Raw genomic sequence first — 27121 nt, forward strand, 5'->3', positions numbered from 1 at the left:
TCTTCTTTTTTGTCTTCCGAAGTTGAATATAATTTACTGTGAAAAACATGGCAAAACCAGTTTATCAGTACAGCGAATAAAAATGTCCTATCGTCATAAAGCTTTTATATCATCAAAAAAAAGAAGAAAATCCAAACAAAAATATTTGACTCGCCAACTAAAAGAAGATTAAAGCAAAAGGTTTCTACTGCCGATCGCCAAGCTAGCACTAGTCGAAAACATTTTCTAGAGTTTCTAGAGCTTTTGTTTTGCCCATACTCAACTGTGTATAAATGCGAATGTGAGCGAACACGTGCAGCATAAACAGAAGATGTGAAAAAAACCTGTTAACAAAATGGTCGTTACCATAGTGATCAATTATTATATATTAGTTTTGGTGAATTAAAAGCATTATAAAATATCACACCTTTTTTGTATACTCACGCCTTAAGAATATAGCTGTAGCAAATTCGAAATCTCAATCTTGGAAATCTTGCAAACTCAATCTTGGCATTGGAAGGGAATGGCGGGAGGGAGGAGAATTGAGGGGGAAGGGGAGTGGAGGGGAGGGGACTGTAGGGGGGAGGGGGGAACGGAGGGAGGGGGCGGAGGGGGGACGGAGAATTACAGGAAGCGTCTCCTTGGTTCTATCAAGTTTATATTCGCATTTTTAGGCAAGAGATATCGACAAATAGACAATAACGTCGTTAGAACAGTAAACACATGATTTAAAACAGTGTAAGAAAATATATTAAATTTCAAAATAAATAGATAATTTATGATACACGTGTACACTTATGAGAATGTACATGGATTTATTTGCTCATAACAAAAATTATATTTTGAAAGTAAACTTTCTATTATACGCACGAGAGAACCTACATTTCTCCTAAAAATACATAAAAAGGATATAGGAAACACTGAACGGTGTAAATCTAATTCTTATTCTTGCGTTCAAACAGCTTAAAGGCGAAAACCAAAAACTGTCAAAGCAGGGTCTCGCTTACGCAACATTTAATTAAAAGCACAAAAAAATCAGCATTATTCACATTGAATGCGTTTAAATGAAACTAACGTTCAGAAGCTTGGTAACTAGGTTGCGCTCACGATTTTGGCAGAATAACTGCAGTGTTTGCACTTTTAGAAAACGTTCTGAAAATGTCTGTATTTCTGCGTTTAAAATCAAATCAAGTAAAACATTATCTAGATAGGCCATAACAAACAGCCATTAAAATCCTAAACTGCGGTGGTATATCTTGCGAGTCGAGCAACGTATGCTGTGTAATCGTCCAGTCTGTAGATAATGATCACTTCTTTTTCGCACTTCTTCTCTGAAAAAGAATAAGTTAAAATCCCTTACAATGGACATCATTTACAGGGGGCAACTCTGTACAACGGAAAATTTTCTTGAAACAAAAGAAATGACAGTCAAATACTCATAACGAAACTTCTATGAAGGGGACAATTTTAAAGCGGATACTTTTTTACGTCGGACAACATTTAAATGTCCCAATTCACATTACCGCTTAGAAATGACCTCTCCATAGCGGACATTTTCTAATCTACCGCACTTAACCGAAAATAACCTTGCTTATTTTCCAACCTCTTAGTCAGGGAAGATTCAAGAACTCCGACTAGTAGTGTGTCAGCAATTGACATGTGAGCGCTTTCATGGCTTGTACACCCTTAAAACCTTAAAACCACGTGACCTGCCTTGGTCATACATATGAAAATTAATTGAAATGTACACAATAGACCTATTTCAATATCGCCTTTTCATGATTAGCCGTGGTGGCAGAAAATCAAAACATTGCATGAAAACGAGGTTAGTTTAGATAAAGTTCAGGACGCCAAGTTGTTTACTAGCTGTTCTGACCTTAGTTATCAACAAATGTTGGTTTTATAATTTTCAACTGCCATATTGAAAGGATCGTAGTGGTAAAAGTATATTGAGGGTATTAGTAGTGATAGTGTGATATTAAGTGTGTATTTATGGCAACTTTTATGTTGGTTAGCTATAGCTAGCTAGCCAACAAACGTCTTGTTTCTTACTCCTACAAAAAGTTTATATATTCTATACTGTAAGTTATAAAATATTTACCTAGTTTACTGAAACTTCATATAACTTTTATAATTATAATTTATATATATTATAATTATATAGGTTATAATTATTTTCCTAAAAAAGTTACCCAGCTTTTCATGGCAAGATTTTATAGGGTGAATGTTATAGCTAGCATGTACTCTGGAATGATGTACTGTCCAGCTATGTATCGTTGTTATTGTCACAATCCTCTGTTAATATACTTTAACCTTTCCATTTGATATACATTTATAATAAACATATTTTGGCTCAACCCAGTGTGCTCAGTAATCACAAATTGTTTATTGTTTTGGTTTGTCTGTTTAGATTCATATCAGTATTGTAGGTGTATCATTTCTTGAACATGTAAGGCTGTTTATTTTACTTAAAAATTTCTTAACTTTCTTAAGCCATATAACTTATAGGTTAAAAGTTATTATGGGAAATCGATCAAGTACTAAACATATCTAAGGGAGTGCTGCCCAGCTTACCTGCCTAAACATTATTGCATTGACACAAGATGTGACTTGAAACAAATCGTGAGCGGTTTGTTCATCTACAATTCTCTTAGCTTTTGAACGAATCACCTGTAGCTGCAACCGTAACATTCTTGCAGGCCATAATTTTTAAATAATTAAGGCTCAAGGATGGGTACTATCTTCGGTGATTGCACTGCTGTTATTACATTTTGTTGAATATATATCATGATGAAGACCAATATTTAGTCTAATACCACCAACCCAACATGCTTAGGATAGCCTTGGAGGAAAGGGATAGCCAGGTCATATGTTAATTACAGATGTTTCAAAAATATAAAATCCAAACCATAGTCATAAGAAGTACAATAGCTAGCTAGCTAAACACCGGGACAAAATATAAACCAGTAATAAGCGCAATGGGTATGAAATAAGTGCCATGTTCTATTTTTTTACCACAAGTTCATAATTTGGCCATTTGACAAGTTAATTTGAGAAAAAATAAAGGTAAACAGAATATATGTACATCACTTCGCTGGAAAATTAAATTTATCTCAAAATAACCTCGTTTTCATGTTAGTATGTCTATTCCGGCTGTGTATTTTGCGGAAGGGAAATGGATATTGAAATAGGTCTATTCTTTCAAGAAGTTTGTGTAAATTTTCTTTTACTTTTTTAAATGAATATTCACAACATAGTTTTTAGCTTCTTTCTTTTTCTGGAATTAGCCTATTGACATTTTGAGGTCGATTTTACTCTACCCTATTGCTCAAGGTCAGGATTTTGTAGCAATTTTATCTAATGTGAGATAAACCTCTACATGGCAGAGAGCTCTTTAAAGAAGATCCCGATGGCGTCTACATAGAGAGTTTTCACTGTATCGTGTTTTTAAACGTGTGAATCGCTACAACTACATTCTATGGAACGCCTTAACTGTCTTAAGTGATCAGTTACCCTTAGCATATTTTCAGCAGCAAATTTTGAAATTTTATCTGTAAGACATTTTTTTTATCATTTTTTTCTCCGCCATCTCTAAAAATCTTGTTCTGATACACACGTAAAAATTTTGTACCGATACAAGAAATCACATATTTTTACTCTCTTTCACTAAGTTTTTTACACTCCCCCGTCATATAATTGCAAAGATTCGAATAAAGAAAATTCCTATAATGCTGAATTCACGTATTATTGTGAAAATGAAAGTGAACATAATATGAAGAATTGACATCACGTTGTGACGAATAGGCATCATAAATTGCGTTTTCTATGCACAGCGTATAATGACAAACAAACCGCGTATAAATATTATCAAACCGCGTATAATGTTGTTTGAACCCCATATAATGTTAAACAAACCGCGCATAATGTTGTTTGAACCTCATATAATGTTAAACAAACCGCGTAAAATGTTATTTGTACCTCGTATAATTATTAACAAACCGCGTATAATTATTAACAAACCGCGTATGATGTTGTATGTACCTCATATAATGTTATATCAACCTGTTACAATGTTTAAAGCACCACGTATAATATGAAATGAACCGAGTATAACATCATATGGACTCCGTTTATCAACAAATGAACCTCGTATAATAAGAAAACGGCATATGCTAAGGGTAACTGATCACTTAAGGTAGTTAAGGCGTTCCATAACATTCCATCATTCTTTCAAAGTGTATTTTTTACTTTCTGTTACTTTTCTTTAAACATTCAAACCACCAGACATATGCACTACCTGACAAGGTGTATAATAGAAGGGTTTGGTAGCGAAGTTTATTTTGACATTTTCCGGTCACGGAACGGCAAATACACTTAGCGTACGCCCAATAGAAATTATACAAACCGTAAACAATATTACATTAAGTTTTTTAACACGTGCGCTCGAGTTTAAGAACACGTTTTATAAATTACACTTACGTTACATATATCATTCCGTTTTAACACATGAATGAAATATTCATTTTAATTAAACATTCTTTCAAACTTTAACTAATTCATTTGTTTCTTAAACTTTTTTTAAAAACTTCAAAATACGTCCTCAATTTTATGAAAGTAAAAAAACACAAAAACACCATAGTACAAAACTAGTTGAAACTTATCATGTTTTTAAAAAAAAGTAAAATTTCACATACATGTGTCTCTATTTTTCAAGGTCTTGAAACAATCAAATGACTTTTTTGAGCTATAAATCCAGGTGTGTTAAGTTTCCAAGTTAGTTGGGTTGTAGCAAATTACAGAGATTGTTTTAGAGTTATTAATATAGCGAACATTTAAATTACAGAAAAAATGAACATGTCACGGTAAGTGTTTTACATATCCTTTTTTTATTAGAACCATTTTACAACAACAATGAGGCTGAAATTTTATGAAAAAAATAAGAGCAGAATAAGAACAATGGCAAGGCATTCTCGTCCCCAGAGCTCTTTGAAATAAACTCGAAAGTTTATCTCACAAAGCTCTGGGGTAGAGAAGTTTACTGATTTGCTCTTTTTTCCTACAAAAAAACACTATAGTTTATTACAACCCGGGATGAAATCAAAAGAAAAACACGTTGTTTCATACCAGGATGAGGTCGAAAAATGAAATACACCCTTTTTTTGTAAGAATAGTGTTTTTTTTTTTTCGTTTCAGTCTCAATATTCTTAATTCTTTTACCGACATCAACCTCATATATTCTTAATAATATTCTTAGCATGACTACACATGAAAACATCAGCCTTGAAATAATAAAATTGCTATAATTTTGTAGAGTATATTTTACTACGCGTAATGGACACATTACGTTGTTGCGGATAAAGAAGTTTAGTTTACTTGATATGAAAAAGTAGAGCCTGAACATATTGTTAGGATAGCTCTATAATAATAGCCGTCGTCTGTCTGTCTCTGCGCAGACCCCCCCCCCGCTGAGTTAGAAAATGATGTTGCGGAAACACGAATATCAAATGCGATATATTTTTATCCACTTTGTTGCGACGGGTAAATATAAAGGACGGGCGAACCCGTGGATTTTTCCACGGGCTAACGACTAGTCTCTTTAATAATAGCCGTCGTCTGTCTGTCTCTGCGCGCGAGACCCGCGGAAAATCCCCGCGGCCCTGCAGCTTTATTTCGAATCCCCGGCAGACCCCGTTTTTTTACCGGCCTTGCTTTGCCGCTCATTGTAATAAACCAATCACGAGGCTCCATTTTCACTAATGACCAATCCAAGTGCTTCGCGGCCTCAACATGCCGACGGGAGGAAACATGCTACCCCTACGAAGGCCATTTTGGTTTGGAAGTGATGGTGTGAAGTTTGTAGGTTTCCTTTCAATCCTCCTTATTTCTTCTGAGTACTTTTTATCCTATAGGATTATTTAGTTTGTTTTCACATGTTAAGGTGAATATTTCATCACGTTTTCTAGCTACGTATAAATCTTAAACAAACCAATTTTAAGTTTTTGGCTAGCTACAAAGCGTACATTTTGAGGCAGCTAGCTATAGCTAGCTTTATTTATTCCTATACTTTTAAAGTTTTTATTCAGTTTGGTATATTATTATTTATTTTTATGTTGAAGTTGGGTCTACCTAGCTAGCTCCTCTTTCAGCTACATCCTGCTAAAAAGTGAGAGTAGCCAAATGCTGTTTGGCTGCAAGTGAAAGTAGCCAAATGCAGTTTGGCTGCAACACAATTCTTAACAATTCTTATGCTAAATGCAGTTGGCAGCGGCCACTTTTATTACTGATTTAAAAATTTATTATGCAAAATAAAATTGCTGAGTAATTTTTTAAACTTAACCGGGTTAATGCCAGGCTGTTCACTGATTTCTTTTAAAACCGAAGCGATAAGGATTTTTGGAACATGGTATTACCCCTATGCTCATGTATGACATGATTCACCTGTTAAGCGCTCAGCCTGGTGTTAACGACGGGCTGTTTCCTGTGTTTTTATTTAAACCGTTGTCATAAATTTTATTTGGAAAATTTTATTACGCCTGTTACTCATGTATGACACAATTTACATGTTAAGTGCTCAGCCTGGTGTTAATGACGGGCTTTTTCCGTGTTTTTATTTAATCCGTTGTGATAAAGTTTTTTTACCTGCAATAAACATTCAACCTGGTGTTAACAACAGGGTGTTTTGTGTGTTTTTTATTTAAATTGAAGTTGCGATAAGTTTTTTTGGGAAAAGGCTATTATGGCCATAACGCATGTGTGACACCATTTACCTGTACTAAGTGCTCAGTCCGGTGTCATGATTAATTTGTTAAGGTTTACTGAAACGTTCTCCGCAAGATAAAATAATAATATTGACTATTTTCTTTTCTTATGACGGGGTAACAACAGGTTGTAAACTGTGTTTTTATTTCGGTTAAAGTTGCAGTAAAGTTATATATATACATATATTTTAAAAAGTACATTACAACCGAAACACTATAATGTTGTGTGAGCTTTACTCAATTTACGACATATTCTGCATACCTGTACTAGAGCACTCCAATTATGGAGTTTTTTTAGTTTTTTTATGGGGTAACGACTGGATTTTTCCTGTGTTTTAAGTTAAACCGAAATTGCAGTAAAGTTTTTTATGAAAAGGGTATTATGCGTTCTCGGCCCACTGTCATGATTAAGTTTTGAACTTTTACGGAAACTTATTCCGCAAAATAAAATAATATTGCCCGATTGTTTTTGCTATGGCGGAGTAACAACGGTTTGTAAACTGTTTTAATTCAGCTTTTGTTGCGGGAAATTATTTTTTTTTAAATATCTTACAGTCGCAACACTGCAATGGTGTGTGCCCTTCACTTGATTTACGACATACTGCATACCCGTACTAAAGCGCTCCACCTCACCGGGTCGCACAGTTTGCGGTTCTTATTAAGCGCTCCTCAAGGCGATCAACAACAGTTACTTGTGGCTTAACCCGGCGTTTCGACGCCGGGTCTCCCGGCTAGTCTCTATAATAATAGCCGTCGTCTGTCTGTCTCTGCGCAACATGGCGGAGCAAGTAGCGAGACCCGCTGAAAATCCCCGCGGCTTTTATTTTGAATCCCCGGCAGACCCCGTTTTTTTACCGGCCTTGCTTTGCCGCTTATTGTAATAAACCAATCAAGAGGCTCCATTTTCACTAATGACCAATCCAAGTGCTTTGCGGCCTCAACATGCCGACGGGAGGAAACATGCTACCCCTACGAAGGCCATTTTGGTTTGGAAGTGATGGTGTGAAGTTTGTAGGTTTCCTTTCAATCCTCCTTATTTCTTCTGAGTACTTTTTATCCTATAGGATTATTTAGTTTGTTTTCACATGTTAAGGTGAATATTTCATCACGTTTTCTAGCTACGTATAAATCTTAAACAAACCAATTTTAAGTTTTTGTCTAGCTACAAAACGTACATTTTGAGGCAGCTAGCTATAGCTAGCTTTATTTATTCATATACTTTTGTTTTTATTCAGTTTGGTATATTATTATTTATTTTTATGTTGAAGTTGGGTCTACCTAGCTAGCTCCTCTTTTAGCTACATCCTGCTAAAAAGTGAAAGTAGCCAAATGCAGTTTGGCTGCAAGTGAAAGTAGCCAAATGCAGTTTGGCTGCAACACAATTCTTATGCTAAATGCAGTTGGCAGCGGCCACTTTTATTACTGATTTAAAAATTTATTATGCAAAATAAAATTGCTGAGTAATTTTTTAAACTGAACCAGGTTAATGCCAGGCTGTTCACTGATTTCTTTTAAAACCGAAGCGATAAGGATTTTTGGAAAATGGTATTACCCCTATGCTCATGTATGACACGATTCTAAAAGCCTTATATATTTGTAATATTTGTTTTCTGTTTGTTTTCAATGTTAGGATAAATATATTGTCACGTTTTTTAGCCACGTACAGATCTTAAACGCACCAGTTTTAGGATGTTTGGCTAGGAACGAAAATTAGCTAATTATAGCTACTAGCTAGCTAGAGCCTCACTTATTGCTATTCTGTTTGGTATAAGAGCTTTTTATCCTAGCCAAAATTTATTTTTATGTTGAGGCTGTGGCTATTTAGCTAGCTCCTTAAAAAGTGAAAGTATAAAAATGCAGTTTGGCTACAACAATATTCTTAAGCAATATATAATTTTTATGCTAAATGCAGTTAGCTAGCTAGGTATAGCTACATATTTTATTATTTTTCTGCAAACTTTTTCTGCAAATGAAATGGCTGAGCGATTGTTTTGGCTGGACGAGTAACGACAGGCTGTTCCCTGTGTTTTTATTTAAACCGAAGGTGCAATGAACATTTTTGGAAAAGGGTAATATGCCTTATGTGCCTGTTCAACTGCGTTTAACTGTACTAAGCGGTTAGCCCAGTGTTAAAAACAGACTGTTTTTTGTAAAAGCCTGTTACGCCTATGGGCATGTGCAACACCGTTTACCTGTATATACTAAAGTCAGCCCACCACTGTGACAATTAATTTTTAAACTTTCTTGGGAATCACGCCTGGACTAACCGCTTAGCCTTGTGTCTGCGAGAAAGTTTTTTCAAAAGGGTATTATTCCTATACGCTGTACAACACGGTTTAACTGTACTAAGTGCTCAGCCCAGTGTCACGATTAATTTTTTAACTTTTAAAAAGACTTATTCCACAAAATAAAATTATATTGACCGATTGTTTTTGCTAGGACAGGGTAACAACGGTTTGTAAACTCTGTTTTCATATCAGCTATTGTTACGGGAAAGTAATTTAAAAAAAATATTTTACAGTCGCACACTATAATGGTGTATGCGCTTAACTTGATTTACGCCTGTGCAACACGGTTTAACTGTACTAAGCGTTCAGCTCAGTGTCACGATTAATTTTTTAACTTGCGCAAAAAGTTATTCCGCAAAATGAAATAAAATTGACGATTGTTTTTGCTATGATGGAGTAACAACACTTTGTAAACTCTGTTTTTATATCAGTTATCGTTGCGGGAAAGTTATTTTTTGAAAAATATGTTACAGTCGCACACTATAATGTTGTATGCGCTTCAAATGATTAACGACATACTGTATACCTGTACTAAAGCGCTCCACCTGATCGTGTGGGACAGTTTACAGCTCTTATTAAGCGCTCCACAGAGTGTGCAATGCCGGATCACACCTTTACTTGTGGCTTAACCCGGCGTTTCGACGCCGGGTTTCCCGGCTAGTCTCTTTAATAATAGCCGTATTTTGTCTGTCTCTGCGCGGACCCCCCGCTGAGTTAGAAAATGATGATACGGAAACACGAATATCAAATGCGATATATTTTTATCCACTTTGTTCCCACGGGTAAATTTAAAGGACGGGCGAACCCGTGGATTTTACCACGGGTTAACGGCTAGTCTCTTTAATAATAGCCGTATTTTGTCTGTCTGTCCGCGAAAGATGCGTCCCGTAACGGAAACACGAAATTTTGTAAATTACGCGCCGATACCAAATGCGATATATTTTTATTGACTTTGTTTTGACCGCTCGCGCGTGGAACACCATTCACAACGCCTGATTCTTTAAAAAAAAACCAAGATTTTCGCGACCAGAAAGAATCCAAGATCTTCGCGGAACGAAGGCCATTTTGATAATGGTCGTGTTTGTGGTCAGTGTGTGAGGTTTGTAGGCCTGTTTGACTTTTTTATCTTCTAAAAGCCTTATATATTTGTAATATTTGTTTTCTGTTTGTTTTCAATGTTAGGATAAATATATTGTCACGTTTTTTAGCCACGTACAGATCTTAAACGCACCAGTTTTAGGATGTTTGGCTAGGAACGAAGATTAGCTAGCTATTAGCTAGCTAGAGCCTCACTTATTGCTATTCTGTATGGTATAAGAGCTTTTTATCCTAGCCAACATTTATTTTTATGTTGAGGCTGTGGCTATTTAGCTAGCTCCTTAAAAAGTGAAAGTATAAAAATGCAGTTTGGCTACAACAATATTCTTAAGCAATATATAATTTTTATGCTAAATGCAGTTAGCTAGCTAGGTATAGCTACATATTTTATTATTTTTCTGCAAACTTTTTCTGCAAATGAAATGGCTGAGCGATTGTTTTGGCTGGACGAGTAACGACAGGCTGTTCCCTGTGTTTTTATTTAAACCGAAGTTGCAATGAACATTTTTGGAAAAGGGTAATACGCCTTATGCGCCTGTTCAACTGTGTTTAACTGTACTAAGCGGTTAGCCCAGTGTTAAAAACAGACTGTTTTTTGTAAAAGGCTGTTACGCCTATGGGCATGTGCAACACCGTTTACCTGTATATACTAAGGTCAGCCCACCACTGTGACAATTAATTTTTAAACTTTCTTGGGAATCACGCCTGGACTAACCGCTCAGCCCTGTGTCTGCGAGAAAGTTTTTTTCAAAAGGGTATTATTACTATACGCTGTACAACACGGTTTAACTGTACTAAGCGCTCAGCCCAGTGTCACGATTAATTTTTTAACTTTTAAAAAAACTTTTCCACAAAATAAAATAATATTGACCGATTGTTTTTGCTATGATGGAGTAACAACACTTTGTAAACTCTGTTTTTATATCAGTTATCGTTGCGGGAAAGTTATTTTTTGAAAAATATGTTACAGTCGCACACTATAATGGTGTATGCGCTTCAAAAGATTAACGACATACTGTATACCTGTACTAAAGCGCTCCACCTGATCATGTGGGACAGTTTACGGCTCTTATTAAGCGCTCCACAGAGTGTTCAATGCCGGATCACACCTTTACTTGTGGCTTAACCCGGCGTTTCGACGCCGGGTTTCCCGGCTAGTCTCTTTACTAATAGCCGTATTTTGTCTGTCTGTCCGCGAAAACCGCGTCCTGTTACAGAAACACGAAATGCGATATATAAAGGACGGGCGACCCCGTGGATTTTTCCACGGGTTAACAGCTAGTCTCTTTAATAATAGCCGTATTCCGTCTGTCTGTGTGTCCGCGAAAGCGGCGTCTTGTAACGGAAACACGAAATTTTTAAAATGCGCACCAATACCAAAGGCGATATTTTTCTGTCCACTTTGTTGCAACGGGTTAATTTAAAGGACGGGCGTCCCCGTGGATTTTTCCACGGGCTAACGACTAGTCTCTATTATAATAGCCGTATTCCGTCTGTCCGTCTGTCCGTCTCTGCGCGGACCCCCGCTGAGTTAGAAAATGATGTTACGGAAACACCAATATCAAATGCGATATATTTTTATCCACTTTGTTGCGACGGGTAAATATAAAGGACGGGCGACCCCGTGGGTTTATCCACGGGCAACGACTAGTCTCTATTATAATAGCCGTATTCCGTCTGTCTGTCTCTGCGCGGACCCCCCGCTGAGTTAGGAAATGATGTTACGGAAACACGAATATCAAATGCAATACATTTTTATCCACTTTGCCGCGACGAGTAAATATGAAGGACGGGCGAACCCGTGGATTTTTTCACGGGCAACAACTAGTCTCTATAATAATAGCCGTCGTCTGTCTGTCTGTTCAAAAGGGTTACCGATATTCCTTTTATCTTTCCGCGAATTTTTAGAAAACAGGGGGTTGTTTAATCGCAAATCAAATTATTGATTAAAAAAAATCCTTAAAATTAATTTATTTCTTTAATTAATTGAATTACTTCAATTTATTTCCATAAGTAAGAAAAAAAATTTAGTGATAAAAATGAATGCATTATTTTAATACGCCATTTTTAATAATGATTACCCCCGTGACCTCAATCGCCGTTTTCGCTCAGGAGCTACAGAGAACAAATGGGACAGTTTACTGACAGTTTAACTGACTTTGTTTTGACCGCTCGCACGTGTATACCAATCAAAACGCCTTATTCTTTGAAAATCCAATCAAGACTTTCGCAGCCTAGAAATGCCAACGAAGAAACATGATGGCCATTTTAGTTTTTAAAAAGTAAATGGTGGTCAGTGTTGTTTCTAAGTCTGTTTCACCTTTTTGTCTTCTATAAGCTTTTTATATTTGTAATATTTGTTTTTTTTATGTTCTAAAATGTGAAGATAAATATACACGTTTTTTAGCTACGTACAGATCTTAAACGCCCCAGTTTTAGGATTTTTGGCTAGGAACGAATATTTTGAAGGCTAGCTAGCTAATAGTGTAGTACAATAGCCTTACTTTTTACTAATTTTGTTTGGTATAAGAGGTTTTTCTCCAACCCAACATATCGCAATATTCTCAGCAATAAATCTTATGCTAAATGCAGTTTAGCTAGGTAGCTACATCTTTACTTATTTTCTTTAAAAATTTTTTTGCAAATAAAATGGCTGAGCAATTGCTTTAGCTGGAGGGGTAACGACAGGCTGTTTCCTGTGTTGTGATAAAGTTTTTTTAGAGAAGGGTACTGTTCACATCTGTTTGACTGTACAAAGCGGTCAGCTCAGTCTTAACAATAGCCTGTTTTTTGAAAAAGGCTGTTACGCCTATGCGGGTCATCAGCCCACTGTGACAATTAATTTTTAAACTTTCTTGGGAATCACGCCTGTACGAATGTCCAACAATGTTTACCTGGACTAACCGCTTAGCCCTGTGCAAGAAGCGAAGGACTGTTTCTTGTGTTTTCATTTAAATAGAGTCTGCAAGAAAGTTTTTTTCAAAAGGGTATTATCCCTATACACATGTGTAACACTATTTAACTGTACTAAGCGCTCAGTCTGGTGTCACGATTAATTTTTCAACTTTTACAAAAACTTATTCCGCAAAATAAAATAATATTGACCGATTGTTTTTGCTATGACAGAGTCACAACAGTTGTAAACTGTGTTTTTATTTCAGCCTTTGTTGCGGGAAAGTTATTTTTTGAAAAATATGTTACAGTCGCAACACTATAATTTTGTGTGCGCTTCACTTGATTTACGACATACTGCATACCTGTACTAAAGCGCTCCACCTGACTGTGCCGCACAGTTTACAGTTCTGTTCTTTTTAAGCGCTCCTTAGGGCGTTCAACAACAGTTACTTGTGGCTCATCCCGGCGATTCGACGCCGGGTTTCCCGGCTAGTCTCTTTAATAATAGCCGTATTTTGTCTGTCTGTCCGCAAAAGATGCGTCCCGTAACGGAAACACGAAATTTTGTAAATTACGCGCCGATACCAAATGCGATATATTTTTACCGACTTTGTTTTGACCGCTCGCGCGTGGAATACCATTCACAACGCCTGATTCTTTAAAAAAAAACCAAGATTTTCGCGACCAGAAAGAATCCAAGATCTTCGCGGAACGAAGGCCATTTTGATAATGGTCGTGTTTGTGGTCAGTGTGTGAGGTTTGTAGGCATGTTTGACTTTTTTATCTTCTAAAAGCCTTATATATTTGTAATATTTGTTTTCTGTTTGTTTTCAATGTTAGGATAAATATATTGTCACGTTTTTTAGCCACGTACAGATCTTAAACGCACCAGTTTTAGGATGTTTGGCTAGGAACGAAGATTAGCTAGCTATAGCTACTTAGCTAGCTAGAGCCTCACTTATTGCTATTCTGTATGGTATAAGAGCTTTTTATCCTAGCCAACATTTATTTTTATGTTGAGGCTGTGGCTATTTAGCTAGCTCCTTAAAAAGTGAAAGTATAAAAATGCAGTTTGGCTACAACAATATTCTTAAGCAATATATAATTTTTATGCTAAATGCAGTTAGCTAGCTAGGTATAGCTACATATTTTATTATTTTTCTGCAAACTTTTTCTGCAAATGAAATGGCTGAGCGATTGTTTTGGCTGGACGAGTAACGACAGGCTGTACCCTGTGTTTTTATTTAAACCGAAGTTGCAATGAACATTTTTGGAAAAGGGTAATACGCCTTATGCGCCTGTTCAACTGTGTTTAACTGTACTAAGCGGTTAGCCCAGTGTTAAAAACAGACTGTTTTTTGTAAAAGGCTGTTACGCCTATGGGCATGTGCAACACCGTTTACCTGTATATACTAAGGTCAGCCCACCACTGTGACAATTAATTTTTAAACTTTCTTGGGAATCACGCCTGGACTAACCGCTCAGCCCTGTGTCTGCGAGAAAGTTTTTTTCAAAAGGGTATTATTACTATACGCTGTGCAACACGGTTTAACTGTACTAAGCGTTCAGCTCAGTGTCACGATTAATTTTTTAACTTGCGCAAAAAGTTATTCCGCAAAATGAAATAAAATTGACGATTGTTTTTGCTATGATGGAGTAACAACACTTTGTAAACTCTGTTTTTATATCAGTTATCGTTGCGGGAAAGTTATTTTTGAAAAATATGTTACAGTCGCACACTATAATGGTGTATGCGCTTCAAATGATTAACGGCATACTGTATACCTGTACTAAAGCGCTCCACCTGATCGTGTGGGACAGTTTACGGCTCTTATTAAGCGCTCCACAGAGTGTTCAATGCCGGATCACACCTTTACTTGTGGCTTAACCCGGCGTTTCGACGCCGGGTTTCCCGGCTAGTATATTATAATACCCGTATACGTCTCTCTGTCACGCAAAATGGTAGCTTAGCTGCGCAATAGCGAGAAGCACGCAATGCGGTATAAAAAGGACGGGCGAACCCGTGGATTTTCCACGGGCTAACGACTAGTATTCTTAATTAGAATATTCTTATTTTTTGATCCGCTTTTGTTATAAAAAAGTGTGTACACGCAATTTTATAAGAATTTACTTATAATTTTTAAATGCATATATTTAAACTGAACTTCTTTATTTGTGTTCTTAAGATGTTCTTAAAACGGTGTGCTGTTCTTATTTTATTTCTATTTTTCAACCATTCGCAGCCTCGTTTTACTTTAAAAAAATTTTCATTTTCCACTTTTAGTTCTTTCGTCGTAAATGCGATCAAAGAGGACGACGTTAAGGTACACGCGATGAAAGGGGATGGACATTGCCTGTTGTATGCCAAAGAATTTGCGATGCAGATGAAAGGCGTGTCCGCCATTCCATCCATACAAGGAATAATTGATATGATCCGATTTGAACTATTGAAAAATATCGATTTCTACGCTGAATTCATCAGAGATATCGACATACTACATCAGTTTGATGAATATGCGCACGAAACACGCTACGATAGTGATATTGTGGACCTGGTTCTCCTTTTCGCTTAAAAAAATGGTGTTCATGATTCATGACACATTTTTTGATGGTGCGTAAAGGCTATTTTCCACTATAAGGAAATTTTCTGAAGAACGGAACGGACAGAAACAAAACAGAACAGAAAATTTTCTTCAAGTATTTTCCACTTTAAAATATTGCGCACATTTCAACACAGAAAGTAAACACACTTTGCGCAATTCTCACGAAATAAAATAATCTGATTGGCTAAAAAATTTTCTACCTGTCGTTTCCGTACCCAACGCAACGAAATCGATTCTACTTTGCTCGGAACGGAACGGACAAGAAAATTTTCCGTTCACGTGATGTAAACATTCTAAGTACGCATGCTCAGAAGCTTTTCTGTTCCTTTCCGTTCTGTTCCGCGGAAAATTTTCTTGAAGTGGAAAACAGCCTTAAAACGAGACAACTCTTTGTGTATGATGTCGATTTCACCTTTCTTTAGTTTTTACAATTTTTAATAATCTTTTTTACAGTTTCTGTTTTATTCTTTTTTCAATGTGTATATATTTTTGAAATACGCCTTGTATGATTTTTATTTTTATTTTTCATCTTTTTTAGAACTTCTGTTCATTCTTTGTTTAAACATGTATACAGCACACATTGGGAATGACTACCATCGACTTATCATACTTTCCATCCAAACGGTTCTGATTTTACACATCCGATACACAGTCCCGCGAAACTCTTAAAATATGCATTTTCCAGGGATCGCGTCCTGCGTCCCGAGTCCCGACGCAACAGGGTCCCGCGTCCCACTTTTCCGATATGCCATAAAAAGGCTTTTTTAGAAAAAAGTAAAATAAATTAAAAACGGGGACTTTGTGGAAAATAATTTACATACATCTATCACGATTGTATAGAACATCAAATGAGATTTAGAAACGAAGTAGTTTTGTAAATGAAGTCACTTTTTTGAAGGCAGGGTATGTTTCAAAAATGTATCCGTACTTTTCATGAGTTAAAAAGTTTCAAATTATGTTTATACCATTTGACAGGTGGTTGAAAATGCTTTTTGGTAATGTATGAATGAATAAACTTTGATTAACTATCGCTAAAAAATCACGATTTAAAAAACTATGCTCAAAAGTATACCGTCACCTTAAAACAAAAATTCTTACTTTAGCCTGTTCAAGTGGATTCATAAAACCAATGTTAGGCGAGGTTTTGAAAACTTTGTTGAAATTTTCCTCTCTGTTGACCAACTCCAACCGATACAATTTTCTCTCGTCACCCAATCTTTTACATTCAAGATCTTGTTCTAAAATCTTTTGTTGGAGCTCGGAGATAAATAACATGTCTTCTTCACGAGATGGTCGGTTGCGAAACCTTTCCTCGCCTTCCTCAAGCCTACGGAGAAAAGCAAAGTGACATACTCAAAGTAAGCAAGAGTAATCGTCCTTTTTAGTCTCCTTGTTGCATTCGCGCGTATAACTTTCGTTAAATATGTTTAGTCTAATTTCGCGTGAATTAGCTTTCGAGCCAAACTTTGCCACAGAAGATGGTTTTCTTTACTTTAGCCTTGCCTAATTTACAGTAATTTTTGTGCTTTTAATTTTCGCGCCTCTGGGTCCTACGAATGCTGGACACGTTGTAAAAAAAAAATCAATAAAAATATTTTCGTCACAACCCTAAATTTATAAAAGCGTTCTTACAATAATTTTAACGTCGATATTTGATCTTCCAGATAACTTTGTTTTTCCATCCACTCTGCTAAACATGCTTGAAGTTCTTTTAGGTGTGCAGCTTTTATAGTTTCCATCTGCAACTGATGTTGATGGGACATGTCATCTGTATGACTTCTAAATAGGTTTAGAATAGGACTGTTAGAATAACCTTCTCACAACTGATACATTTATCTCACATGTCACGGAGACTTTACTGGATATATACAATTCAAATGAAATCCAGGAAATTAAAACGATGTAAAATTAAACATATTTTAGTTAACATGTCATTTTCCATTTCCTCTAGAAATTCACAGAAATTTTACAGCATCCATAGAAGAACTGAAATTTTGTATGTATGTACTTAATTTTCAAATGACTATCCTGGAAAAATATTCGTTTCAAATAAATAAAGAAACTAAAAAAATGAATTTAAAGACTTAAGCTTGAGAATTGTATAGCTATGAAATCGTGTTTCTCTTTGTTCCGTTTTTTCTATGTTTATCAGAGGTCTTAGGTTTCCGAAAATTCGCGGACAATGTTTAACACCCATTCTATGCGAAGCTTGTGCGCGCTTTGTCATGCACTTCATTTCATTCCAAAGTGTTTAAAATCGACGAAACAATGTCAGGGCGGTGAATTTTGAAACTTAAAAGAAATTTAAAAAACATCTATACATTATATATTGCTTTATTGAATTTCCGCGCCCGAAGGCGTAGGAAATTCTTTGAAACCGTCGTTTTTTCTTTTGGAGCATTTTTTGAGAAAAAATCGACCCTGGGATTTCACGTTCCTCTGATTTTTTGTTACCTAAATGTCATTTTACGCCAAAATTGGTTCAAAAATTAAAACTACTTTATTTTCCACAATATTTGGCACAGTTAACAAAAAAAGTATACTGAACATGATGGTGACATCAAAATTTCGATTTTTTGGCCCCCTTAAATGTCATTTTAGGCCAAAATTTGTCCAAAAATTAAAACTACTTTATTTTCGACAAAATTTTGCACAGATCACAAAAAATATGCTGAACATGATGGTGACATCAAAATTTTGATTTTTTGCCACCTGAAATGTCATTTTAGGCCAAAATTGGTCCAAAAATTTAAACTACTTTATTTTCGACAAAATTTGGCACAGTTAATAGAAAAAATATGCTGAACATGATGGTGGCATCAAAATTTTGATTTTTTGCCACCTGAAATGTCATTTTAGGCCAAAATTGGTCCAAAAATTTAAACTACTTTATTTTCGACAAAATTTGGCACAGTTAATAAAAAAAGTATGCTGAACCTGATGGTGGCATCAAAATCTTGTTTTTTTGTCAACTAAATGCCGTTTAAGACCATAAACGTTTCAACCATGAATGATAGGCTATAATTTTTGTTCGCAATTTCTTTTAAAGTTTGAGTTTATTTTGACACGTTTCGTTTTGTTTGCGTTTGTTGTAAGATGTAATGTCACTTGTGTGTTTTATCTTCAGAGCTTCAAGCACCAAACCTCTTCGAATGTTTGGCACGATAACAACGAATTAGCAGGTTGTCATCAAATATTTTGGTAGCGAGCGGAAATTCTTAGAGCCCCCAGGGCTTCTTGTTTCATTTAAAAAGAAATTTAATTAAAAGGACGACCCTAAACACTACAGTTTTCAATTCTATGTTAAAACTTTTTAAAGTTTTTTAGTTTTTAAGTTTTGACTTAGATCTACATGCACAATAAGAAATTATCTTGTTTGGAAAAACTGTCTAACATTTTATTCGTACATTTTAGACCTGATGCTAGGTAATTTACCGAAGGATAATTGAAATGTTACTCCCCCTGTTTGTACATCAATCATTGGGTACAATGTTTTTATCAAAATATTAAATTAACGTAGCAGGTTCGAAACAACAATGAAAATGTTGATGTTTATCCACGCTCTTATCTCCTTTCCTTCCTCTCTTGCCGTATTTATCTACAGGCGTACAAAGATTTGCATTTTCTCTACAAAAAACACCAAAGCGATATCATCACCTTAATCTAGAATTGCATTCTCTTCTTATTTCCAAAACTTCTTCGACTTTCGCTTCGAGTTCTTTGCGCAACGTTCTTGCTTCTTCTTCTAAGACATTCAGTTTTAATTTGAAATTCTCTACTTGCGTTTTTTCTTTGTCCAAACTTTGCACTAATGCAGATATTTTTTCTGTATGCACTAAAAACTAAAAACGAAATTTTAACAAAAGTGAACTCGATTCACTTCACTTTGGTTTATCATGTGAGTTCACAAAGCAAAATATATTTTCAATGTTACGAACTTTAAATACATAAATATACATCATAAAACAAGAATAGATATTTCCCGAAAATTTACCCGTAATAATATTACTTTATCGATAAAAGAATAAAATTTAGAAATTTTATTTAAAAAACAGCTTCAACCTGATAACTAAAAAACGGACCTTAACAAAAAACTGGAAGTTTTTTTAAAAAAAATTTTCCCTTTTATTTTGACCAGTACCAGTTTTCAGTAGCATTTTCTTATTATTATTAATTATACTACTTATTATTTACCCAAGATAGCCTGTTCATTTCCTAATGGTACTGCTATCAATAAGGGCCCTACGAAGGGTGCATTAAATCTCTCATTGGAGTTACGAAAGCCGTACAAGAACACCTTCCGCTCAACCAGACAACCAACTAAGATTTCAATCCCATTTTTCGTGTTGTATGCCGAGGAGAAAGGATCGATCTACACTAGTGAACTACTAACAGTTTCTGGCATGAACCGGCGGGGTTTAAACCCAAGACTTTCCGCACTGGAAGCGTATGCTCTACCAAAATGCCAGGAGTAGTGTTTACGCTGTCCTAGTATTTCTCTGCTATTATTATTAATAAACCTCCTTACCTCCTTTTGTCGTAACTCATTGCTTCTTCCTAATTCATTTTTAATATCCATAATTTGCTGTTCATATTCCCCTGAGAGTTGTTTAACCCGCTCCTCGTTTTGTAGTCTCAAGAAGTCTCGCAAAGTTTCTAAATAGAAAACACTGTTTTGATGCAGCGATCTACAACTACTTATTACATAATGAAATAGATTGGCCAACACCTCTATAAATCACTTTGAACCTTTGGCTAGCTGTTTTCCGAATTGTGTCTGCTAAGGTTTTTTTTTGACTGGAATGTCAAGGAAAATATCCGAGCAGTACGATAATTTTGAACATATAATTATTATATAACATATCCAAAATCAATTTATTCCATCTCATTCACATGCAGTATTATCTTTATACATTTTCTGATAAAGACACATACATAACCATGTTTTTTAAGTGGTCACGCAATAAAACCCCACCTTTTTCAGATAAAAGCTTATCATTCAAATTCTTTAATTCTGCTTCCTTTTCTACAACGTATTGACTTTTTAAAGCTTTGACCAATATACTGTGTTTATTTTGAAGTTCATCCAAGGACAGTTTCTGCTTCTCTTGTGACTCTTCTAAAGCAAGCTAAATGAAAAAAATTACCTTTTTTTAAATTTTGGTTTTAAGAGAGAGTATTTTTGGAGGTGGCTACTAATTTGCAAGAATCAAATTCCAGGAGTTTTCAGATATTTTTGCTAGGAGTTATCTGATTCAACAAAAAAAATATTTTAATAAAAAAGAAAAACGTTATGAGTTTCTATAATCTATTGACTAAGAACAATAAAAGATATTTAGAAAAAAATTATTTTCCATTTTAGTAACTTTGTTTTTTCCAGGAGAATATTTTATAAAGAAATATTAACAAGTTTAGAAGAGTAGTTGCAGACCTGCATTAGCAAACCATTTTACAGGTCTTTACGAAGTATATGCATATCTCATTTTTGGAATGAAAATCTGTTGCCAGTCTTAAATAGAATGTGACTCATGACTTTACTGTTGTTTTACTGTCCCATATGTAAATTTTACAGATCAGCAAGACACACACGCGGGGAAAGAAATGAATACTCTAATTTGAGAATATACATGAATTTGTAACACTTTATCGGAATGTTATGCTTGATGTTAGGAATTAGGGAACTTGTAAAAAAACTATTCAGCTGAACACTCCAACATTATCACACTGCAAACATCATTATCACAATGCTACTAAAATAAATATTCTTACATAGTGAGAATCGTGCAGTTGTTTTAATGACTCATTTTTTTCATTTTCAAGAATATTTTTTAACTCCTCCATTTCCGTTTTATATGATGCAATGAGTTTTTCCTTCTCTTCTTCAAATTGTCTTTGTGCATGTTCAATTTGCTCCCTCAATTTCGTTTTTTCGTCAGAAGTAGTGTGTTCTAATTCACCATAAATAGCTTTTAAATGAGAAATCTAAAATGTTAAGAAATAACATGCTACAACAATCTTGCGTATAAAGATGCAAACAAAAGTGCTTTAGCAAATTAAAAAAATGTCCAGCTACGTTTGTCCACATCTTATTGACAAATTGACAGGTTAGTATTTTTCTCTTTCGTACGTTCGTACATAAATCAAACAATTGGAAAGTGAAAAAGTGTTACCAGGGATCGTGGGATTCTAGAGGATGGGACCAGGGACGCAGGGACGCAGGTGAATTTTTTTTAGGTAAGGTGAGACCAGGTGTTTCATTTCGGAGTATGCATCTATAGCTATACAGACTTTTACTTCGTGTAGCGAAATGTCTACTTTATATACGAGGAAAAAATGTAAATAAATGCACAAGCTTTTTATAAGTATTTTACTATATTCCTGTAATGTAGTGATCTAAAACTGAAATGGTTGAACCATAGTTTTTCTTAGCCTGGAGGTCAAACGTGATTTTTCTTACTACCAGGAAGAGTACTCTAATACACTTGGATCGAAAAAAAACTTAGTTTAGCTAGGCTAAGTTGTTGTTAAAATTTCAACTCAAAATCATGCCTAACAGGAAACGGAAAAGCAACACTCGTTGTCCATAGAGAAATACAGAAAGAATTTGAAAGTTCACAGAGAACATCGAAAATGTAGACAGAGTAGTTTAACAAACAAGAGAATAACCAAAAGATTCAGCCTGATTCTTTTTTATCATCAAAGAAATTAGAGGAATAAGGTGTGGAACTCAATTTCAATCCCCAGAAAACGCTTAATTGACAAGGCTAACAAGATAAAGTGCTTAAAGATTCAAAAAGAATCCCTTGCGTGGTAAGACAAAAATGGCGGAAAATGTAAGAATAGACTCAGTTTTAGTGTTAGATGTATAGAAAGTTTATAACCTCCTTTTTTACCCTGAACCACCAATTTTTCATAATTGTATTTCCAAACACTAATGAAATCAAGAAAGTCTTGTTGTGGTGACTGATATATATAGATATTCTGTTCATGTAAATGTGCAAATGTAAAAACACAAGTTTTAATAAATGTTACACATACTTGGTTATTTAATACCACATTCTCGTTATCCATTTTTGAACGTAACACTTCAATCTCGTTCTCATGTTGTTTTATCATCTTTTTTAAGATGGCCTCATTCTCCTCTTGCATTCTTTTCTGGAGATCACTTTGAGTAAGTCTAGTGAGCAAAATTGCAGTTGCACTTTAACCTCAATTTTCAGAACTGTCACAGGACCAAAATATAGTTTAAAATATCAAGGGTTTAAAAAAATGAAGATTTCAGATGAGAGAATTAGATTACAAGATTTAAAGAAACAGGAATCATCGTACTTTGCTTCTGACATGATGACAACATAAGAAATTTGTTAAGCTGAACAGAATTTGAAATTGTTTAGTTGTACTGTCATTTTGAAATTATATAAAATATTTCCTATATAAAAGTTCGAAAAGTTCAGAAAGAAAAACTTCAAAAAATCGAAGTGTTTTTTTTTGAAAATTGAGCAGTTTAAAAATCTGATGTTCAAAAAATATGCAAGTAAATCCACAGGCCTAAAAATTGTTACAGAATTCGAAACATCTGGTTTCCAAAAATCGTAAACGTTACATGCTACTATCGAGATTCTCTTGACTAAATCAAAATAAAATATTTAAGGAAAGTCAGTCACTTTACTTTCCATAATGGCATCATCACAACACTATTATATTGTTATACCTAAATTTTTCCTTCCAATGTTCGTCTAAATGTTCTGTCTGTTCTTTAAATTTTGTCTGTAGATGTTCTTCTAATTCTTTCTTTTCCTGAATGAATCTGTCTTTTTCTTGATCTAAGCCACTCTAAAGTAAAATAAAATAAAATTTCGTTTTGTTTTGTTTTGTCAAAACTATTTTCAATAATTGTTGCACTAATATTCATTCATTTTTTTCTTCATTTGTTCCTTCATTTAGCCATTCATTCATTTTTTCATTCATTCACTTACTTGAGAAGTAGTAGTTACACTGTTAATCAATAAAAGGGCACTAAATGGAAGAGAATGCTACAGGAAGGGAATGCCACACAGGTAAGAATTTATAATAATTTCTTTACAATTTATTTCTTCAGTTTAACTACATTGCTGGATGTATAAATGCAGGAGTGTGTCACTGGTAGCAAGTGCTATACAAAATACAAACTTCTTACCTTTAAAGAATCAAGTTGGGTTTGCAATCTATTACATTTTTCTTCTGAATCCATGCATAATTTCTTAACATTGGATAACTGTAATTTCAGATCAGTGTTGATATTTTTTGTATTGTTTAACTGATCTTCAAAATCTTTCAAATTCTTAGTTAAATTTTCTACTTCAGCATTGACACCTTTAAGCTGTTCTTGTAATTTATTAATTTCTGTATCTTTCTTTGCTATTACACTGTTTGTTTCATTAAGAACATTTTCCCTTTCCTTAGCAAACTCTTCTAAAAGTTTACTTTGACTTTCTTGTAATATTTTTTCAGTTTCTTTTTTAAACTTTTTAATATTTCCAGTATGCTTATCCCTTTCATCTTGCAGTTCTTTAGCGTATCGTTTTTCTAAATCTTTGGCAGTGAAATTCTGCTGTTCCTTGCTTTCTTTCAACTTTAAAAGAAGTGCATCCAATTCCTTATTCTTCTCTTGTAATGTGGATTGTGTATTCTATATGGATATATACACAATATTAGCTACTATTAATAAAGGTTTATTATTCCTTGATCATGATAGTTTAGTAGAAGAAAATTCAACAGGTCCAAAATGATGTTGACCATCAATAGTAAATCGCAATTCATTAACAATCAAGAACATCATCATCATCATCATTCTCGGCTTAACGTCCGTTTTCCATGCTAGCATGGGTTGGACGGGGTATATTAATGACCCTCTTCCAATCTGATCTAGACTGTGTTAGATCTAAACTCAACTTCCTCTCTATCAAGTCTGTCCTTATAACCTCCTGCCAAGTCTTTCTCGGTCTGCCTCTGGGCTTTGCCCCAGGAACTATCAAGTCTCTACACTTTCTTACCCAATTATTCTCCTCCATTCTTTCCAGAAGTTCTTAACTATCTCTAACGATAGAGATAACAAGCTGTTAATTAGTAATAATTCAGTAATTAACATTTTTTTAAACCTGGACTGAAGTAACCTGGAAGGTAGTAACCTAATGAATTCACTGTAAACAAGAAATATAAATCTGTCCATGTTTACAGTGTTTTAATAAGAAGGCAAAAAAAAGTCTGTTATGACCTCCCAGATATAAAAAACATTTTTGAAGGACAGACAAGTAATACATCTTGCAAACCAAATTATGGACACAGAAAAGGATTTCATGATGTTTATTTTTAATAATTAGGAATTTTTTTAAAAGGACTTTTTCGGTTTGCAAACATAACTGTTACCTTGTACATTGCTTCAGTCTGATCTTTTTCACCTGATATCTGCATGATTTTGTTGGTGATATTTTTATTTTTTTCTTGTAATAAAGAGAATTCTGTCTCAACAGTATGGAGTTTAGTTTGAACATCTGAAAGCTGTTTCTTTGTTGATTCACAAGTTTCTTTCAACTTTAACAAATCAGCTAAAATAAATTTTAAATACCCTGCAATATTTTGCTACAACACTAGGTAGGTATTTTCATTTCAGGAAATGTTGATAATTAATCAAATAAACAATTGAAGTAAGTAGGTAAGTAACGGGAAGTTTTAATGTCCTTAGGGATTCCATCCTAACAGTTGGCTTTTTCTCCCCTCCGACTGTAACTATGTTACATTACCACCAGAGATACGTATAGCATTGCTCTAACTTGCTTGCCTGCCACACAAGTAGATGGCACCAAACGGGCTGACAACACTGCATTTAAAGTGAGCTGAAGTGGGGACTCGAACCTGAAACCTTATGATTACAAGTCGAATGCGCTACCACTACAACTTAAAAACTTAATAAATAACAATGCAACATTAAAAATTTGATTAAAGGCATCATTTAATTTTTGGAGCTCACTAAGTCATTCCCAAACCTGCATAATTATTTCTTTAAGAAAAATTCATTTTTATTCTTGTAAAACATATGCAAAAATTTTAAGGCGGATATTCTCAATTAAAATATATAAAAATATATACCATCTTTTCTGTTTACTTTAAGTAATGTATCTTCTCTCAGTGTTTCAAATTTCGACTTGTACTCAGCCAGCTCTCTCATTATACTTTCCATTTTAGTTTTTTTCATTGTTATGATATCCGTTAACTCTGTAATTGTTTTGCTTTTATCATCAACCATAGCCACAGAATTTTCACATTTTAAGTTTAACTCTGAAATCCGTTTCTCAAGAGATGTACAATCATTTTGATACTTTTCAATTAAGCTTTCTGAATCTTCCACCTTTCTCTCCAAAAAACGTATTCGATTATTTAAATCTGACTTTGCAAGTTCTAAATTATTTGTCAATAAAGATTTTTCATGTTCAAGTTTCTCCTTATCTTCATTTTTTAGTGTAATGAGTTCAATCTCTTTTTCATAAAAACTTTTCAGTTTTGCATATTTGTTTTCGTATTCACTGTTCATTTCTTGCTTTTCAGTTATCCATTGTGCTTGTAAAATATTAAATTCATTTTTTTGCTTGTTTATCTCATATTCATACGTTGCTTTAGCATCTGTCACAGCTAAAATGTCTTTCTCGTGTGATATTGACATTTGCTTTATTTCATTAAGATATTTTGCTCTTATCTCTTCCGTTAGTTGTTTTTTCTTACTTTCAATTTCATTTTGAAATGATTTAAATGAATTTACCAGCTCATCATAGTATCTCTTTTGTTCCAAAAATTTGTTTTGCAAAATTAAATATTTGTTTTCGTAGTCACTTTGTAGTTGTTTTTCGTGCAAAGTTGCTTTTTCCAGCTGTGACTCAAGAACATTTTGCAATCTCGAATTATCCCCCCTTAAATCTTTTACTAAATCTTGCAGGTGTATAAATTCCTTTTCTTTTCCCAATAGATTTTGTGATTGATTCTTAAACTTTAGGACCTTGCTTTTACACTCCAGTATTATTCTTTTAATATCATTTTCATGGCTTTCCTTGAGTTTTTGCATCATAATGTCTTGTTCTTCAGCTCGAGAGTTTAGCGTGTAAATCACCTTAGTTAATTGTGCAATTTTTTTGCAAATCTTAGTATGCATCTCTATTGGAATTTCAGTGCTTTCATTCATTGTAATTTATTTTTCTAAAATAAAAAAGCAATTGTTATAATGACGTATGATCAAGCTAGCTCAGAAAAAGATGATTAAAAAATTTTTAAAAAGAAAAAAACCCATTAAATTATAAATTTAAAGTTAAGTACAAGTTTAAGAAGAAGTTGACTCAAAAATTATTATTTTTTGTTATTTCATAAAAACAAAAAAAGTCAAGAAATTTTTAGTATACTTCTAACTTCCTAACTAAAAAAAACTTAAAAAACTTGACCCCCTTGAAAATAAAAAAGGATGATTGGTCCTGCAAAT

At 34.4% G+C, this 27121-nt stretch overlaps 2 protein-coding genes across 4 annotated transcripts; one reads left to right on the top strand and one right to left on the bottom strand.

Moving 5' to 3' along the window:
• Positions 1–706: 706 nt before the first annotated feature.
• Positions 707–26868, bottom strand: LOC130645413 (protein FAM184A-like). The gene is made up of 12 exons (XM_057451400.1): positions 25747–26868; positions 25027–25205; positions 23798–24289; positions 23333–23454; positions 22660–22798; positions 21391–21603; positions 20597–20750; positions 20150–20277; positions 19279–19463; positions 17254–17400; positions 16720–16948; positions 707–1310 (listed from the first exon to the last, which is right to left on the bottom strand). Exons 1-12 carry the CDS (start codon positions 26828–26830, stop codon positions 1287–1289), a joined length of 3096 nt encoding a protein of 1031 aa, XP_057307383.1. The 5' UTR covers positions 26831–26868; the 3' UTR covers positions 707–1286.
• Positions 4735–16237, top strand: LOC130645416 (uncharacterized). 3 transcript variants are annotated; one of them, XM_057451404.1, is made up of 2 exons: positions 4735–4841; positions 15303–16237. In XM_057451404.1, exons 1-2 carry the CDS (start codon positions 4828–4830, stop codon positions 15589–15591), a joined length of 303 nt encoding a protein of 100 aa, XP_057307387.1. In that variant the 5' UTR covers positions 4735–4827; the 3' UTR covers positions 15592–16237. The 3 variants fall into 3 exon arrangements, 1 of the variants encoding a protein (XP_057307387.1); XR_008982702.1 differs by lacking the exon at positions 4735–4841 and adding an exon at positions 5674–7748; XR_008982701.1 differs by lacking the exon at positions 4735–4841 and adding an exon at positions 7755–13775.
• Positions 26869–27121: the final 253 nt, after the last annotated feature.

This window comes from Hydractinia symbiolongicarpus, chromosome 5 (assembly GCF_029227915.1).
Source record: "Hydractinia symbiolongicarpus strain clone_291-10 chromosome 5, HSymV2.1, whole genome shotgun sequence".
NCBI lineage: Eukaryota > Metazoa > Cnidaria > Hydrozoa > Anthoathecata > Hydractiniidae > Hydractinia > Hydractinia symbiolongicarpus.